The sequence below is a fragment of the Tachyglossus aculeatus genome, chromosome 22 (assembly GCF_015852505.1).
Source record: "Tachyglossus aculeatus isolate mTacAcu1 chromosome 22, mTacAcu1.pri, whole genome shotgun sequence".
NCBI classification, from domain to species: domain Eukaryota; kingdom Metazoa; phylum Chordata; class Mammalia; order Monotremata; family Tachyglossidae; genus Tachyglossus; species Tachyglossus aculeatus.
Window position 1 is genome coordinate 11,529,445 of NC_052087.1, and position 18,312 is coordinate 11,547,756.

The 18,312-nt window shown below is 40.2% G+C and overlaps 1 protein-coding gene across 1 annotated transcript in view; it reads left to right on the forward strand.

Annotated features, from left to right (window-relative positions):
• The window catches only part of KIF18A (kinesin family member 18A), a 97,058-nt gene extending 79,474 nt beyond the window's left edge, over positions 1 to 17,584 (forward strand). Inside the window, exons 14-17 of the mRNA XM_038765171.1 lie at positions 4,324 to 4,795; positions 7,136 to 7,243; positions 12,813 to 12,919; positions 16,785 to 17,584. Coding sequence (XP_038621099.1) covers positions 4,324 to 4,795; positions 7,136 to 7,243; positions 12,813 to 12,919; positions 16,785 to 16,930 — 833 coding nt within the window. The 3' untranslated portion in view covers positions 16,931 to 17,584. The remainder of the gene's footprint in view (positions 1 to 4,323; positions 4,796 to 7,135; positions 7,244 to 12,812; positions 12,920 to 16,784) is intronic.
• Positions 17,585 to 18,312: the final 728 nt, after the last annotated feature.

Genomic DNA, 18,312 nt, shown 5'->3' on the forward strand with positions numbered 1-18,312 from the left:
GCCGGTGCACGTTTTGTTTTGTTGTCCGTCTCCCCCTCCTAGACCGTCGCTGGGTAGGGACCGTCTCTAGATGTTGCCGACTTGGGCTTCCCAAGCGCTTAGTACAGTGCTGTGCACACAGTAAGCGCTCCATAAATACGATTGAATGAATGATGGGGACAATCAGGGGGGAATAAGAGTACGCAGGTCGGTAAACGGGTCAGAGGTGGGATCTTTGCATGCATGCATCGAGGAAGGAAATGCTTATCGCATCGCGCACACCCAGTTAGAATCTGATTTTCAACAGAACCATCTTCAAGCCCCAAAGGGAAACTGTCTGCGTTTATATTTTAGCTGGCCTTGATATTTCGGAAGATGCACTTTTATGGCTAGAGAAGCAGCGTGGCTCGGTGGAAAGAGCCCGGGCTTTGGAGCCAGAGGTCACGGGTTCTAATCCCGGCTCCGCCGCTTAGCAGCTGTGGGACTTGGGGCAAGTCGCTTCACTTCTCTGGGCCTCGGCGACCGCATCTGGAAAATGGGGATTAAGACTGTGAGCCCCACGTGGGACAACCTGATCACCTTGTATCCCCCCCCCCCCACAGCGCTTAGAACAGTGCTTTGCATATAGTAAGCGCTTAACAGCTTTGCTTATAGTAAGCGCTTAACAAATGCCATCATTATTATTATTATTATTATTAGATTCTAATCAGGATAATAGTTATAGCTGAAAAGATTTATTTGTGACTGGCAATAAACCCGTCTGGGCTGAGGTGTGTGCCAGTTGCAGTGCCTGTTACTGTTTTCCCATCTGCTTCTCGGTATGATAATTTTCTCCCCATGTCTCTGCTTTAGGGGAGCAACCTCACTCGTGATTGTAAACAAGGAAAAGAGAAATATATTCTCAAAGACACAATCAAGCAGAACCTCATGTGGCCTAGTGGAAGGAACACGGGCCCGGGAGGCCGAGGTTCTGGGTTCTAATCCTGCCCCACCGCTTGTCTGCTGGGCAAGTCTCTCAATGTATCTGTGCCTCAGTTTCCTCATCTCAAAAAATGGGGATTAATTCCTATTCCTTCCTCCCTAGATTATGACACCTGTCTACATGTTTTGTTTTGTTGTCTGTCTCCCCCTTCGAGACTGTGAGCCCGTTTTTGGGTAGGGGACCGTCCCTATATGTTACCGACTTGTACTTCCCAAGCGCTTAGTACAGTGCTCTGCACACAGTCAGCGCTCAATAAATATGATTGAATGAATGAACTGAACCCCCTTTTTCCTCTCCTCCCCATCCCCCCCCGCCCTACCTCCTTCCCCTCCCCACAGCACTTGTATATATTTGTACAGAGTTACTACTCTATTTATTTTACTTGTACATATTTACTATTGTGTTTATTTTGTTAATGATGTGCATATAGCTGTAATTCTATTTATTCTGATGATTTTGACACCTGTCTACATGGTTTGTTATGTTGTCTGTCTCCCCCTTCTAGACTGTGAGCCCGTTGTGGGGTAGGAACCGTCTTTATATATTGCCACGTGTACTTCCCAAGTGCTTAGTACAGTGCTCTGCACACAGTAAGCGCTCAATGAATACGATTGAATGAATGAATGAATGAATAAATGAATGAATGAGACCCATGTGGGCCAGGGACTGTGTCCAAACTGATAACCTTTTAGGTATTCCAGCATGTAGAACAGTGCTCGGCACATAGCACTTAACAAATACCATAATTGTCATTAATTATTGTGATTGCTGAATGTTAGGCTGGTCAGATGCAGTTATTACAATAATGCAGTGGTTGAGACTGAAATTCCTTATGTTTTTAACACATTTGAACTGAAAGCAGGGAAAATATAACAAAATTCAACTGCTACTTGGCCATTTAGTTCTTATTCAGCTTTCTCGTATGGTCCAACCTGGGAAGCTCTCTTTTGTATTGAGCATTGCATCAGTGCTGGTGTGCAGACTGCATTTCCGAATCTCAGATTCTTTAGCACAGTAAGCGCTGAATAAATACGATTGATTGATTGATTGATTGAGCGACATAATCCGAATTTTAACGATCGGTCTGCTGGGAAACAGAGGAGATGGTGAGTGAAGTTAAAGTTGGAATTGTGCCAAATAATAATAATAGTGGTATTTGTTAGATGCTTCCTATGCGCCAGGCACTGTACTGAACAGTGGGGTGGATAGCAGCAGATCGGGTTGGACACAGTCGCCATCCCACATGGGGCTCACGGTCTTAGGCCCTATTTCACAGATGGGGAAACTGAGAAGCAGCGTGGCTCAGTGGAAAGAGCCCGGGCTCGGGAGTCGGAGGTCGTGGGTTCTAATCCCGGCTCCACCGCTTGTCAGCCGTTTGACTTCGGGCAAGTCACTTCACTTCTCTGGGCCTCAGTTACCTCATCTGGAAAATGGGGATGAAGACTGTGAAAACCCCACACGGGACAACCAGGTGACCTTCTATCTCCCCCAGCGTTTTGAACAGTGCTTGGCACGTAGTAAGCGCTTAACAAATACTATCATTATTTTTGAGAAGCAGCATGGCTTAATGGAAAGAGCCCGGACTTGGGAGTCAGAGGTCATGGGTTCTAACCCCGGCTCTGTCACTTGTCAGCTGTGTGACTTTGGGCCAGTCACTTCACTTCTCTGGGCCTCAGTTACCTCATCTGAAAAATGGGGATTAAGACTGTGAGCCCCATGTGGGACAACCTGATTATCTTGTAGCTATCCCAGTACTCAGAACAGTGCTTGGCACATGGTAAGTGCTTAACAAATACCATATTATTACTATTACCCCAGCACTTAGATCAGCACTTAGTAAGTGCTTAACAAATGCCATCATTATTATCATTATTAAGAGACCTGCCTAAGGTCACTGAGCAGACCAGTGTAAGAGGTGGAATTAGAACCCAGGATCTTCCGACGCCCAGGCTCGTACTGTTTTCATTAGGCCACGAACCCCACTTGAACCTGTATATATGTATATATGTTTGTACATCTTTGTTACTCTATTTATTTATTTTACTTGTACTTATCTATTCTATTTATTTTATTTTGTTAGTATGTTTGGTTTTGTTCTATGTCTCCCCCTTTTAGACTGTGACCCCACTGTTGGGTAGGGACTGTCTCTATATGTTGCCAATTTGTACTTCCTAAGCGCTTAGTCCAGTGCTCTGCACATAGTAAGCGCTCAATAAATACGATTGATGATGATGATGATAACCGCCCGATTCTCCAGGTTTACTGGAAAACTGACTGGCGAGAGCATCTGCATCTTCTCCCTCGTTCTTTTAGAACTTGTACTTCCCACCAACTTGTACTTCCCAAGCTCTTAGTACAGTGCTCTGCACACAGTAAGCGCTCAATAAATACGATTGATTGATTGATTGATTGTACTCCACTCTTGGCAGTCCTTAAGGAGAAGAGCGACAATCAGGCCACATAGTAGCAAGGACATTTGTCTCCCCTTCTCTCTCTCCCCACTCTTGCCCTCCATTCTTCCCCCTGCCAACCCCACTCTCTAAGGGAAAAGAGGAAGGAAAGCAAAAGAAAATGCGCAGCTTTTAAATCACCCCGGATTTTACTCACCTATTATGTGCATGACTCGACTCTATGCATTTTTTTTCCACGTGTGTGATTCTCATTTGTCCTCTTCCGTGAAGCCGGATAAATCTTATAAAACTGATTTCTTAAACAATCACCAGTATTGTACCGAGGTTTTATCTGGCATTTCAAATCCTTCTATTCGATGGATTTTGAGACACGGATTTTGTAAAAAAAAAAAAACAAAAAAACAAAAACAACAGGGCTTTTTTGGGTTGGTTGGTTGGTTTTTTAACTTATTAGTTTGTTCCAGTCTTCTGCTTTTATCATCTTAAATCCAAATATAAATATAAATGGAGGCAAAGTAGGGCGACCTCTCTGGGATATAGAAGATAAATTTCAGAGACATGTTTGCCTAATGTGGCAATTAACCAATATTAGTAATTTGGTATTGATATTAATAGGTTCGTGACAATTTACCCAAGCTTCCATTAATGTAGTAACACTAGTGTAATAGATTATTCTCTGTTATGAATTAACTTTCCAAATTGAGTAATCATATTTGAAGTCACTTTATTCCATTATTATTTTTCTTGGCTTGGAAATACACTTTTTCACCCACGTTTTCGGTTGGTCCTTCATTTTTTATTAAATCCAGATATCATTAGTGGTAAACAGTGGTAAAACAGGTTAGGTAAAACTATTAACCTACCTTTTTTTTTTTTTGCTGAACAGGTAAACAGTGGTAAAACAGGTTAGGTAAAACTATTAACCTACCTTTTTTTCTTTTTGCTGAACAGGTATGCCTTCAGATGAATTAGAAGAAAAAATTCCACTAGCCATCAGTGAATCAAAAATTCCTCCACAAAAGAGAACACGAAGAAAATTAATGGCTTCTCCCCTGGGTGACGAAGATACCGAAAATTCTAAACCATCTCACAGTAATCAACTTGATGATTCTCTAAGCAAAGAGCTCCAACCTATTGTATATACTCCTGAAATGTGCAGAACGACCGTTTCAAATCTCTGCTCAGAGACTGTGGAAAAGCAAGCATTGCATGCATCTAGCTTTCAGAAAGTCAACAGCTGGAATATAGACGCTAATGGCCCTCTGAAAAGAATAGATGAAATTGACATTCCCTGTGATAGAATGGGCTGTGATCAAGAGGACTTGAGACCTCAATTTATTCTCAGAGAAGACACCAGTAAAGCCAAACGTGAATTAATAGAAAAGGATGATTCACGAACCAGTAGAAACAGCGTCCTTCACAGGTATGAGATACGGTGTTTACCAATTTCTCCCTCTTTTCAAGTGTAACTAAACTTTTTTTCTGTTGTGATGGGTTCATTACAAACACCATTTTTCTTTGCGTTTTGATTAATGCATCTTAAGGGCATTACTACCGACTCTACTGTACTCTGGTGAGCATTTAATATTACAGTACAAAGGCATACAGGTGCTTAAAGAATACAGATCCGAGTGCAGAGACAACACAGAAGGGAAAAGAGGGCTTAATTGGGGAAGGCCTCTGGAAGGAGATGTGATTTTAATAAGGCTTTAAATGTTGGGGAAAGTGGTGGTCTGGTGTTTATGGAGGGGGTGAGCATTCCAGGTCTTAGGGAGGTTGTGGGAAAGGGGACTATGGCAAGATAGTTGAGACTGGGGTACAGTGGATAAGTTGATGCTCGAGGAATGAAGTCTGCGGGCTGGGCTGTAGTAGAAAATCAGTGAGGTAAGGTAGGAGGGGGCAACGTGATTGAGTTTTATAAAAGCTGACGGTAGGAGATCTCTGTTTGTTGTGGAGTTGGATGGTTCTTGAGTGTGGAGTCGTGGGCTGAATGTAAAAAAAAAAATCTGAGCAGCAGAGTGAAGTATGGAATGAAGTGAGGAGATATAGGAGGCAGCAAGGTCAGCACGGAGGCGGATGCAGTAATCGAAGTGGAATATGATAAGTGCTTGGGTTAACAGGATAGCAGTTTGGTTAGGGGAAAGGGTGGATTTTAAGAGATGCGACAGATGAACCAAAAGGATTTGGAGTGACAGATTGAATACGTTGGTTGAATGAGATGAGTTGAGTTTAACGTCTAGATTATGGGTTTGTGAGATAGAGAAGGTGATGTGATTGTCTACAGCATTGGGAAAGACCTGGGGAGGAAGATGAGAAGTTCTGTTTTGGATATGTTCAGTTTGAGGTGTCGGTGGGACATCCGGGTAGAGATGTCCTGAAGGCTGGAGGCATGTTGTGGCCTCCAATCTGCCTGTTTATCGTTATATTGTACTCTCCCAAGCACTTAGTACGGTGCTCTTAGTAAGTGCCCAAAAATACGATTGAATGAGTCAGTGAGGAAATGTGAGACTACAGAGGTTAGAACTGGAGACGGAAATTTGGGAATTATCTGCGTAAAGGTGGTAGTTTAAGCCGCGGAAGTGAATGAGTTCTCCAAGGGAGTGGGTTTAAATGGAGAATAGAAGAGGACCCAGAACTGAGACTTGAGGGACTCCCAGAGTTAGGGAGTGGGAGACGGCGGAGGAGCCCACCAAAGAGGCTGAGAAGGAACGTACAGAGAAATAGGCAGAGAACCAATAATAATAATTATAGTATTTGTTAAGCACTTACTATGTGCCAAACAGTTTACTAAGCTCTGGAGGACTACAAGATATCAGGTCCCACGTGGGGCTCACATTCTAAGTAGGAGGGAGATGGGGCGTTAACTGGAGGGAACTGTGGGGTCAAGGGATGGGTCTTTTTAGGACGGGATATATGAGCATTTTGGAAAGCAGTGGAGAAGGAGCTTTAGGGAAGTGAACAGTTGTAGATAGGGAGGAGGGAAAAAGGGAGGAGGCAACTGTTTTAATAAGGTATGAAGGAACTGGGTCAGAGGTGCAGGTGGAGGGGATAGATTTTGATAAGTAGATCTTGGGCATTTTAAATGGGTGGTTCTTCACGTTTCACTGCATCACACGTATCCCGTGGTTTACATGTACACACATAGCCAGTCTTTGCTTGCTTCAGGAATTGTGGGAGATTTTATGTCAGCAACTATTTCTTCTTAGGATAGGGATTGTTGACTCTGTACTTTTTAAATTTAGAGAAGATTTCGTACCTTAAACCACCCAAACCCAGTTGTAAGAAAAAGGCAGGAGGTGGGAAAATCCAGGGAGTCACAAGTGCGAAGCAAGTGAGAGGGAAGAAATAATAATAATGATGATGGCATTTATTAAGTGCTTACTATGTGCAAAGTATTGTTCTAAGCGCTGGGGAGGATACAGGGTGATCAGGTTGTCCCACGGCGGGCCCACAGTCAATCCCCGTTTTACAGATGAGGTAACTGAGGCCCAGAAAAGTTAAAGTGGCTTGCCCAAAGTCACACAGCTGAAGAAATGTGACCAAAGCCAGAGAAAGGCAGAGGCGGAAAGCGGTGTCACTAAAGGGACATCCAGTTCTGAAGGGCAGGTGGACGAAAAATCTCTAGCTTCTCAGCAAAGTCTTCATTTCTATATTAATTACACAGAAGTTGTTTCAAAGTTATAGGTTGGGTTTACACTTTTCTCTTTTTTAATACTTTTATTCATTATCACATTTTCTCTCGCTTTTCCTGTTAAATCTGAAGGCTTGGCATTCCTCCTTCGTTTAGTAGAAATCCTCTACCAGAAACGGACGAAGTGCCGTCTTACATGGCGATGACTTCAGCTGCTCAGAGAAAACGGAAATTAATGAGGTACGCTTAAACATTCCCACCATTTGAAATGTTCCTATTTTTAATTGAAAAATAATACACCCAGTTCTTTTATCACGTGGCGATTACGATCCTGCCAAACAGAGCCTTAAGGGCAATGTGTGTTCTCACCCCGCTGTCCAACACCATCACATTCTAGCTGAAATGTGTAGTTAAAACGCGTGTTACAGCAGAATGTGTTACACACTCTATGACATGCATGCCCATCTCTTTGTCTTGGCTGTCTCTTAATTTGCACTGCAGTCTTTCTAGGCTTATTGATGTGTACTTCAAGTATATTAGGTATATTCCGTAGGCAGTCAATGAAAGCTTTCCTCATTGCCGGTGAAAGCTATTCGTGTGAATTAATATTCACTTTGAAAAATCAGTCAGCAGGGAAATAGGCAGCTTATTCCGGGGACATTGCATGCAGAGTTCCCCTCTAGACATGCTCATGGTGGGCAGGGAACATGTCTCCTAACTCTGTTGTATTATATCCTCCCAAGCACTACAGTGCTCAGCACACAGTAAGTGCTCCGTAAATACCATCGGTTGATTGATTGATTCTTAGGGTCTTTTAGCTCCCAGAAATCCTCAAGCCTGGAGCAAGTTAATTCTTAAAAATAGCGTAGCAAAAAATCAGTCAATGAGGATATGGCTAAAAAACGTATTTAAGTTGACTACAGAAGCATCGGATTTTTTCCAGCCCTGACCCTCTGCTTCACGTGCCACAGCTGCTGTGAACATCAGGCCATTTCTTATGTCTAGGTCATAGCAAGAGACCTTAATTATTGTTATTTTATTACATTTGGGAAACTTCTTCGCTCTATTTTCTTGTCAAGGTGGTCCAGCATTAGAACAATTATGTGGTTATATAGGTAGTTTTTGTCAAACCACCTCGCTTTTATTTGGTGACATGGAATTCTGGGTCCCGCCTTAATGAAGACCGGCAAATTTCTCATCATTAAATAAATTTCTTTTATGGTTTCCGGGATTCGGTGGGGAAGAAATGTAACACTATCTCTCCCACTAGATCTGGAGATCGTCAAGGGCAGGAATCATATCCAGCAACTGTATTGTACTGTCCCCATACTTACTGTGTTCTGCACAAAGTAATCACTAAATAAATGGCATTTATTGAACACTTGTGTTAAGCTCTTGGGAGAGTACAATGCAACAGAGCTGGGAGACCCATTCCCTGCCCACAAAGAGCTTAAAGTCTGAAGGGTAATCAATCAATTAATGTTCAGTTAATTGATTAATTCATTCAGTTCTCCTAGGAAGACTCCCTCACAGATGCTACCCCAGATTTGCATGGCCTTTGTCAGTTTATGGTTCTTTGCCACTACTGTCCTTTTTGTTTGTAACTCCGGACAGAACTGCCAGATGTGTGAATTTTTGTGGGTAGTGGGAAAGAGGGGAGACAATTTATGGACTTACTGCCACCTCCCATTATGTAGAGCCTCTAATCTTTCAATTCTCCCCATCAGATTTTACGATCCGTGGCCTCTTCTCACCTCACTTCTTTAAAGTGCTGAGCTGAAAGAGTGAGATAAATCAGTTCCACGGATAAGCTGTCTCTAGTCCAGCTCTTCAGTACTTATCTGTGTCTATGTAAATCTCAGCGCTTAGTACAGTGCTTTGCACATAGTAAGCGCTTAACAAATACCGTCATTATTATGTGTAGAACTATTATGTTCTCTTACCTATTTTTATTGTCCAGTTCTTTCTCCTGTTCCTCCCATTGAAGCCAGCCTTTTACCAAGTCCTAATAAACACTCGGTAACTCCTGCTGTTGGTGGTGATGAGGCATTAAAGTACTTTTGTCACTTATGTAACCGGTTATTAAGGAATCCTAGAAATTCAACAGATTGTTTAATTAAATTACATTGGGTATTTCCGAGACAACATGATAGCCTTTTGTCCCCCCCGAAATGTTGAGGTTTCCATTTTCTATCTTCAAGTAAAAATACTCAGCTGCTTCTTTCACAACCAAATCACTAATATTGTTTGAAAAACTTCACTAGTAGACAGTCTGTTCTATTTTTTTTTTTAACTCAGGTCAGCCTGAGGTGTATAGTTAATAAGAAAATATAAGATCATAATTGTCAAAGATAGTTGTGTTTTGGGTGTTGAAATTGCACTAACTCTCTGATATGCTCTTGTTTGCATGGGGGATGTGGGTGAAGTTCTCAGCTTCCACAATAACAACAACTATTGGAGCACCATGGACAAAAAAGCAGTAAAGAAAATGAGTTGATTTCTCCCAGCATATGAATTACTTCTGTTAAGTTCCCTCTGGAACCAGTAATTAGATCCTGTCATTAACTAAGGTTAAGAGAGATTAATGCTAGAAATGTACATAATTACTTTTTTTGATCCTCCTTTTCCTTAATTAAGTCAATACAAGTGTGGTGGTAATAAACCGTGGTATTTTCCACTTATCCACTAAAGTTATATGTTCTTATATGAGTGCATCCGTATAGTCTGTGAATCTGACGAATTGTGTGGGAGCGAGCAGTCCCACATAATTTTAGTAGTTTTCTGTTAAGACGTAAAATAAAAGTAATGGCCTGCTGGACTCACAGAGATGGTATCGCTTTACCACTCAGTTTTGGATGATGGATTTTTATTTTTTGAATTCAGTTTAATATAGTCATATGCACAGTTTTTAGGAAGTGTACCCAGGAATAATCAAGATTATAGAGTCTTTGGAGCTATTTATGTTTATATGTATCAAGGTACTTGAGGAGTATAATCTTTTTTTTTAACCAAAAAAGTAGCTTTAGTTCTTGTTCATCTTCAACGTTGTAAAAGAATATTTTAACTGAAATTATGACACCTTTCCTAAACTCCATTCTTATTCTCTCTCCACTTTCAGTGCCATATTAAAAGTACATCTCCAAGAGGGTTTCCCCGATTAAGCTCTTATTTCCTATTCTTTCATTCCCTTTAGCATCACCCTTGCACCTGGATTTCATTCATTCAATCGTATTTATTGAGCGCTTACTGTGTGCAGAACACTGTACTAAGCACTTGGGAAGTACAAGTTGGCAATATATAGAGACTGTCCCTACCCAACAGTGGGCTCACAGTCTAGAAGGTTTGCACCCTTTATTCACCCCAACCTCAGCCCCACAGTACTTACGTACAGATCCGTAATTTATTTACTTATATTACTGTCTGTCTCCCCATCAAGAGAAGCAGCGTGGCTCAGTGGAAAGAGCCCGGGCTTTGGAGTCAGAGGTCATGGGTTCAAATCCCGGCTCCGCCAATTGTCAGCTGTGTGACTTTGGGCAAGTCACTTTATTTATTTATTTATTTATTCATTCATTCATTCATTTATTTATTTATTTTACTTGTGCATATCTATTCTATTTATTTTATTTTGTTAATATGTTTTGTTTTGTTCTCTGTCTCCCCCTTCTAGACTCTGAGCCCACTGTTGGGTAGGGACCGTCTCTATATGTTGCCAACTTGTACTTCCCAAGCGCTTAGTACAGTGCTCTGCACACAGTAAGCGCTCAATAAATATGATTGATTGATTCTCTGTGCCTCAGTTCCCTCATCTGTAAAATGGGGATTAAGATTGTGAGCCCCATGTGGGACAACCTAATCAAGTTGTATCCCCCCCAGCGATAAGAACAGTGCTTTGCACCTAGTAAGTGCTTAATAAATGCCATTATTATTATTATTATTATTATTATTATTATTATTATTATCTAGACTGTAACCTCGCTGTGGGAGGGGGATGTGCCTATCAATGAATCATATTTATTGAGTGCTTACTGTGTGCAGAGCTCTGTACTCTCCCAAATTCTTAGTACAGGGCTCTGCACACCATGAGCCCTCAATAAACACAAATGATTGACTGATAGATTTGTTGACATTCTCAGTCCGAAATACAATATAAATATAACTTATTTTGGGTGGACTAGAGATTAATTGGGGGCAGTTTGAGGAAAAGGAAAAAGAACTTTCCTGTTCCTCTCTTCTGTTTTCAGCCATTAATTTAGCTAATTAGTTTTTTCCACTCTAATTTCTAAATATTAGATCTTTCCCCAAAGTCTTAATCTCAGTTTAACTCTCAAGGTAAGGGAGAGTCCTGATAACCAAACAGTGGTTTATTTTTATCCATCGTTCACTAGATATTTTAGCCAAGGGTCAGAGTGTAGGGTGACATTTAAATTCAAGTTAAACATCGGTACACCTAGAGTATAATCTAACCTAAACACATTAAATGTGAATTTGAGGACAGCCTCATTTTTGGTGCACCTAGAGTATAATCTACCCTAAACTCATTAAATGTGAATTTGAGGACAGCCTCATTTTTGATGCACCTAGAGCATAATCTAACCTAAACTCATTAAATGTGAATTTGAGGACAGCCTCATTTTTGGTGCACCTAGAGTATAATCTAACCTAAACACACTAAATGTGAATTTGAGGACAGCCTCATTTTTGGTGCACCTAGAGCATAATCTAACCTAAACTCATTAAATGTGAATTTGAGGACAGCCTCGTTTTTAACATTCATTTAGGCCACATTTTAAGGATCTGGTCAAATAGCAATAAGGGATATTGGACTCGGGATTATTGGTGCCTGAGAGCAAACAAGAGATCATTTCCTTTCTGTTTTCCTCAAATTTCCCATCGCTCTCTACAAATCTTCATAAATTGGGTTACTTCTTCCGGATTTATTGAGTACTTACTGTGTGTAAAGAGAAGTGGCATGGCTCAGTGGAAAGAGCCCGGGCTTTGGAGTCAGAGGTCATGGGTTCAAATCCCGGCTCTGCCAGTTGCCAGCTGTGTGACTTTGGGCAAGTCACGACTTCTCTGTGCCTCGGTTCCCTCATCTGTAAAATGGGGATTAAGACTGTGAGCCCCCCATGGGACAACCTGATCACCTTGTAACCTCCCCAGCGCTTTGAACAGTGCTTTGTTCTGCCCATCTGCCAAGCTAGCTCTCTTCCTCCCTTCAAGACCCTGCTGAGAGCTCACCTCCTCCAGGAGGGCTTCCCAGACTGAGCCCCTTCTTTCCTCTCCCCCTCATCCCCCTCTCCATCCCCCCATCTTACCTCCTTCCCTTCCCCACAGCACCTGTATATATGTATATATGCTTGTACGTATTTATTACTCTATTTATATATTTATTTATTCTACTTGTACATATCTATTCTATTTATTTTATTTTGTTAGTATGTTTGGTTTTGTTCTCTGTCTCCCCCTTTTAGACTGTGAGCCCACTGTTGGGTAGGGACTGTCTCTATATGTTGCCAATTTGTACTTCCCAAGCGCTCAGTACAGTGCTCTGCACATAGTAAGCGCTCAATAAATACGATTGATGATGATGATGATGCTTTGCACATAGTAAGCACTTAATAAATGCTATCAGTATTATTATTATTAAAGCACTCTGGGAGAGTACAGCTAACCAGGGGCATGCAATGAGAGTCTGTATGAGTAGATAAAATTAATTTCATTTCATCCTTCATTTGAAAAGCATTCAAACTGCGTAGACAGTTAAAAAGTTGACAATAACGGCAGGATTTCCGCGTTGTTGTTTCTCAAGTTCTGCAGCAAGTGACGCATTAAAGAACGTGCAAGAATCCGGGTCCGCCAAGCGTAGTCGTCAGGACGCCCCGAGTCGCAGGCCTCTTCATGTAAATAAATTGACAGGTACGTCCCAGCTTTGTTTCATGTTTTCTGTGGTGAGCTGAGCTTTTTTCTGGTTATGATGTACCCATCATTTCGCTCGTATATTTGTACGGGTAGACGACGACTCCGGTGAATTCAGTTTCATGGTTTCTGTGGTGAGCCGAGCTTTTTTCTGGTTATGGTGGACCCATCATTTTGCTCGTATACTTGTACGGGTAGACGACGACTCCGGTGAATTCAAAACGTTACTGAAATGCATCTTTTAACACCGTCCGTTAAAACGTATCCTTCATTAGAATTTTTATATTGCTTCCAGTCCGGTTTGCAGGCTTGTCAAACAAACTCTTCATGCTTAAGAAATGTGATATGGAACAGGCTTAGAATAGGAAATTGTGCAGCACAGGATTATCTAACTCTAGGTTTTGGAGATGATATTATTAAATATTTCAGCTATTCATTCAATCGTATTTATTGAGAGCTTACTAAGCACTTGGGAAGCACAAATCGGCAACGTATAGAGACAACCCCTACCCTACAAAGGGCTCTCCCTTAAAAATTATATAATGAAACACAGTAATTATACAAGGTAGTGGAAGATTTTTGAAGTCCTTCCAGTTGTAGAGAAGTTAACACCAAACTTGATTTTTCACTGTAGTACTTAATGAATTTTGTAGTAACATGGGGGCAATAACGATGATTTCTCTTATTAAAAGACAAACTGAATTCCTTGAGCACTTAGTCAAAGGAATTGGCCACAAACCATCCTAAGATTTAAAAGTTGCAAAAATACCTATCATACAAATTTATCAAATGATTAAGTATAAGTGTGTCTTATAGCAAAGGATAGTTAACATTAAGGAGTAGTTCTGGTATTCTCACTTCAGTCTTGTATCCTTTTTACCCATCTCAAATCAGAATAAAAAGAAATGAAATTTTGTGGGCTTTTATTAGAACTTATCCAAAGTTATTTAAATTTTATTTGTTTAGTGTTTACTAGAACGAGTGCCTATGAAACTAAGGAAAAATCACTTTACTATTTAAACTTCTATAATTTCCCAATGTTGTCTTTAAACAAAAATAAATGTGAGCAGCTTGGCAACGACTCTACTTTCAGTACTCTATAGAAACGTTTATATTTGTTCTTGAAAGTCACTTTTTTTCCATATCCAAAATCCTAAGCAACCCTATTTCCCTACTTGGGCGAGTTGATTTGGCCCCTCCCCAGAAATTCAGTATGAAAAAAGCCCATTCTAGCCCGGGCTTGGGAGTCAGGGGACATGAGTTCTAATCCTGACTCTGCCGCTTATCAGCTGTGTGACTTTGCACAAGTCGCTTAACTTCTCTGTGCCTCAGTGACCTCATACGTAAAATGGGGATTAAGACTGTGAGCTCCATGTGGGACAACCTGATGACCTTGTTTATATTCATTAATAGAACAAGAGTGCCTATGAAACTAAGTAAAAATCACTTTAATATTTAAATTTCTATAGTTTCCCAATGTTGTCCTTATACAAAAATAAATGTGAGCAGCTTGGCAACGACTCTACTTTCAATACTCTATAGAAACGTTTATATTTGTTCTTGAAAGTCACTTTTTTTTCCATATCCAAAATCCAAAGCAACCCTATTTCCCTACTTGGGCGAGTTGATTTGGCCCCTCCCCAGAAATTCAGTATGAAAAAAGCCCATTCTAGCCCGGGCTTGGGAGTCAGGGGACATGAGTTCTAATCCTGACTCTGCCGCTTATCAGCTGTGTGATTTTTGCACAAGTCGCTTAACTTCTCTGTGCCTCAGTGACCTCATATGTAAAATGGGGATTAAGACTGTGAGCCCCATGTGGGACAACCTGATGACCTTGTTTGTATTCATTCAGTCAGTCAGTCGGTACTTATTGAGTGCTTACCGTTTGCGGAGCACTTTACTGAACGCCTGGAAAGTACAATTTGGCAACAGATAGAGACAGTCCCTACGCAACAACAGGCGTATCTACCCCAATGCTTAGAACAGTGCTTGGCACATAGTAAGCGCATAACAAATTCCATTATTATTTTTTCTCAATCAATCAATCAATCGTATTTATCCCCCCATCTTACCTCTTTCCCTTCCCCACAGCACCTGTATATATGTATATATGTTTGTACATATTTATTACTCTATTTATTTATTTATCTTGCTTGTACATATCTATTCTATTTATTTTATTTTGTTACTATGTTTCGTTTTGTTCTCTGTCTTCCCCTTCTAGACAGTGAGCCGCTGTTGGGTAGGGACTGTCTCTATATGTTGCCAACTTGTACTTCCCAAGTGCTTAGTACAGTGTTCTGCACACAGTAAGCGCTCAATAAATACGATTGATTGATTGATTGATTGAGTGAGTGAGTGCTTACTGTGTGCAGAGCACTGTACTAAGCGCTTAACCTAACCCTTTAGAAGTGAGTATCTTATCGCCTTTCCCCTTTCATTCATCCACAGCAACAAACAGATAAACTAAGGAAATGGAGAGAGGCAGCCAGCTCAGGAACACAGCACCTGTATATATGTTTTTACATATTTATTGCTGCATTTATTTATTTATTTTACTTGTACATATCTATTCTATTTATTTTATTTTGTTAGTATGTTTGGTTTGGTTCTCTGTCTCCCCTTTCATACTGTGAGCCCACTGTTGGGTAGGAACTGTCTCTATATGTTGCCAACTTGGACTTCCCAAGCGCTTAGTACAGTCTTCCTTTCCTTCTACCTGCATCAGCACCCTCCCGAGTCGAAATATCTCTGCAAGGATGAAAAGCTTAGTTTTTCATGTGTTATAATTAACTAATTAAAGGACTTTAGACCAGGTTGTGCTGGATCCTGAAGCAACTTCCCTCTGCCGAACGTGAGGTAGCTTTGCGAAATGATTCTTTATTATGGTATAGTAATCATTACACGGGCTTAGGGAGTCCATGTCTGCTCTATGACCTTGGGCAAGTCACTTCACTTCTCTGAGCCTCAGTTGCCTCATCTGTAAAATGGGGATTAAGACTGTGAGCCCCATGTGGGACAACCTGATCACCTTGTATCCCCCCGGTGCTTAGAACAGTGCTTCGCACATAGTGCTCTTAACAAATGCCATCGCTATTATTATTATTGCACCCGTGTTTGGGTGGGGAAAGTGTACAAAAAAAATGCGGTGAAAAACATGAAATGATTTTGCCAGATATTTTAACTTGTGTCGATCCGATTCCCATGAGAGCTCTTAGGATTATATTTCCCTAAAATCCTAAACTATGATGATTTTTTTCCCTCTTAACAGGAAGGAATAATAAAACTGTCAGAAGTGTTATGCTTTAATCACCTAAAAACAAAGTATGATTATTCATCTCCTTCCCTTTATTCATTCAATCAATCGTATTTATTGAGCGCTTACTGTGCACAGAGCACTGTACTAAGCGTTTGGGAAGTCCAAGATGGCAACATATAGAGACGTTCCCTACCCAACAGCGGGCTCACAGTCTGGAAGGGGGAGACAGACAACGAAACCAAACATATTAACAAAATAAAATAAATAGAATAAATATGTACAAATAAAATAAATAGAGTAATAAATCCATATAAACATATATACAGGTGCTGTGGGGAGGGGAAGGAGGTAAGGAGGTTCCAATTCCTTTGTATTGGAACTGAAACCAGTACACACCTATTGCAAGTTTGGTGTTAACATATGCCAGAATTGTCATTCAGTGGTTTTTACAATTGAATTATTGTTTTTTATTATTAAATCTAGCTTCTTTTACTAGCCATAGGTGAGAATCCCAGAGCATTCCCATTAATTTCTAATCGAATGAATGATACAGATTCCTTTTCAGTGATGTTTCACACAATTTTTTTTTTCCCCTGATTTCTTCAGTTTTACGAAGGAGGCAAGACCGAAGTCCAAAAGGGAATGGAAAACTCGGTCGAAGTATCTCAGAAGGAAACCTGGTGTTTGCTTCAAAGTCGAGAACATCAAAATTTATTAAGCCTAATTTTTTAAAGTATGTTTCTAAGAAGTGAAATGTCCCTTCACGTGCTCTTCCAAGGAAATGTACGGACAAACTCCAAGGATAGCTCCCCATGGACTCTTCCCAAGACAACTTGTACTGTGCTGATGTCACCCTTCAAATGTCTTCGAGCAGAGAAGAAAATATTTCTTTTACGTTTGATGTTAAATTGTTAAAGTAAATTTAGATTTCAGCTGAGCGTATTGAAAGCTATTTTGTTTAAATGACTTTTTAAGGAAAAACTTCAAGGAAGGCGAGTCCTTTTTTTTGAAATTCTATTTTAATCTAGGGATCGGTTTTCCACTGGATCCCACTGGAGTGAATTCATATAAATTTCCTAGGAACCAACATTTTGAGCACTTTTTAAAGATTTTTTTGACATGGAATTTTACCTTAAAATTGAATTCAAGACTTTCTGTTTAAATCTTAATGTGCTAAGCCACTTGTTAATTATTTTCCTATAATGTTTTAATGGCTGAATTTTCAACTTTAGATGTCCCTCATAGCTCTAGTATCTCTCAAACTAAAGCACCATTTAAAGAAAGTCTCTGTAAGTAGCCTCTTTTCCCCTAAATATTTTGACACCTATTGTAGATTTGGAATCCCAAAATGTTGTTGTAAATAGTTGTACTTCTGCGATTGTTGTGAATAAAATAATTTCATTGTTCTTAGTTTTTTGGTATTTTAGAAATATAGATTTAAAATCTGTTTGGACTTGCTTGTTTTCTTCCACCATATGTAGTCTGAGTTGTTGATTCTTAATTGCAAATAGTTTGAGTTTTCTAGGTGATATTCTATTTTATTTGATTTTAGTTTGGTCTTCTTGTTCAGCTTCAGGTAGGAGCCATATAAATAACATCAGTAAAAATATTTTATAAGTCTTTAATGACAGTTGACAATGGCAAAATGTCAATTTTATTATAGCAGTTTATATTGGTGATCTTTGGGAAAATAACCACACCTAGGCATGGATCCAACTATTGTATATATTTTTAAAATGTGTTTTATGTTAAAAGACTCTGGTATCTTGAATGTCACTAGAACATTTTTGCCAAGGCCTGCGATTAATAATAATGGCATTTATTAAGCGCTTACTATGTGTATCTTGAATGTCACTAGAACATTTTTGCCAAGGCCTGCGATTAATAATAATGGCATTTATTAAGCGCTTACTATGTGTATCTTGAATGTCACTAGAACATTTTTGCCAAGGCCTGTGATTAATAATAATGGCATTTACTAAGCGCTTACTATGTGTATCCTGAATGTCACTAGAACATTTTTGCCAAGACCTGCGATTAATAATAATGGCATTTATTAAGCACTTACTATGTGCAAAGCACTGTTCTAAGCGCTGGGGAGGTTACAAGGCGATCAGGTTGTCCCACATGGGGC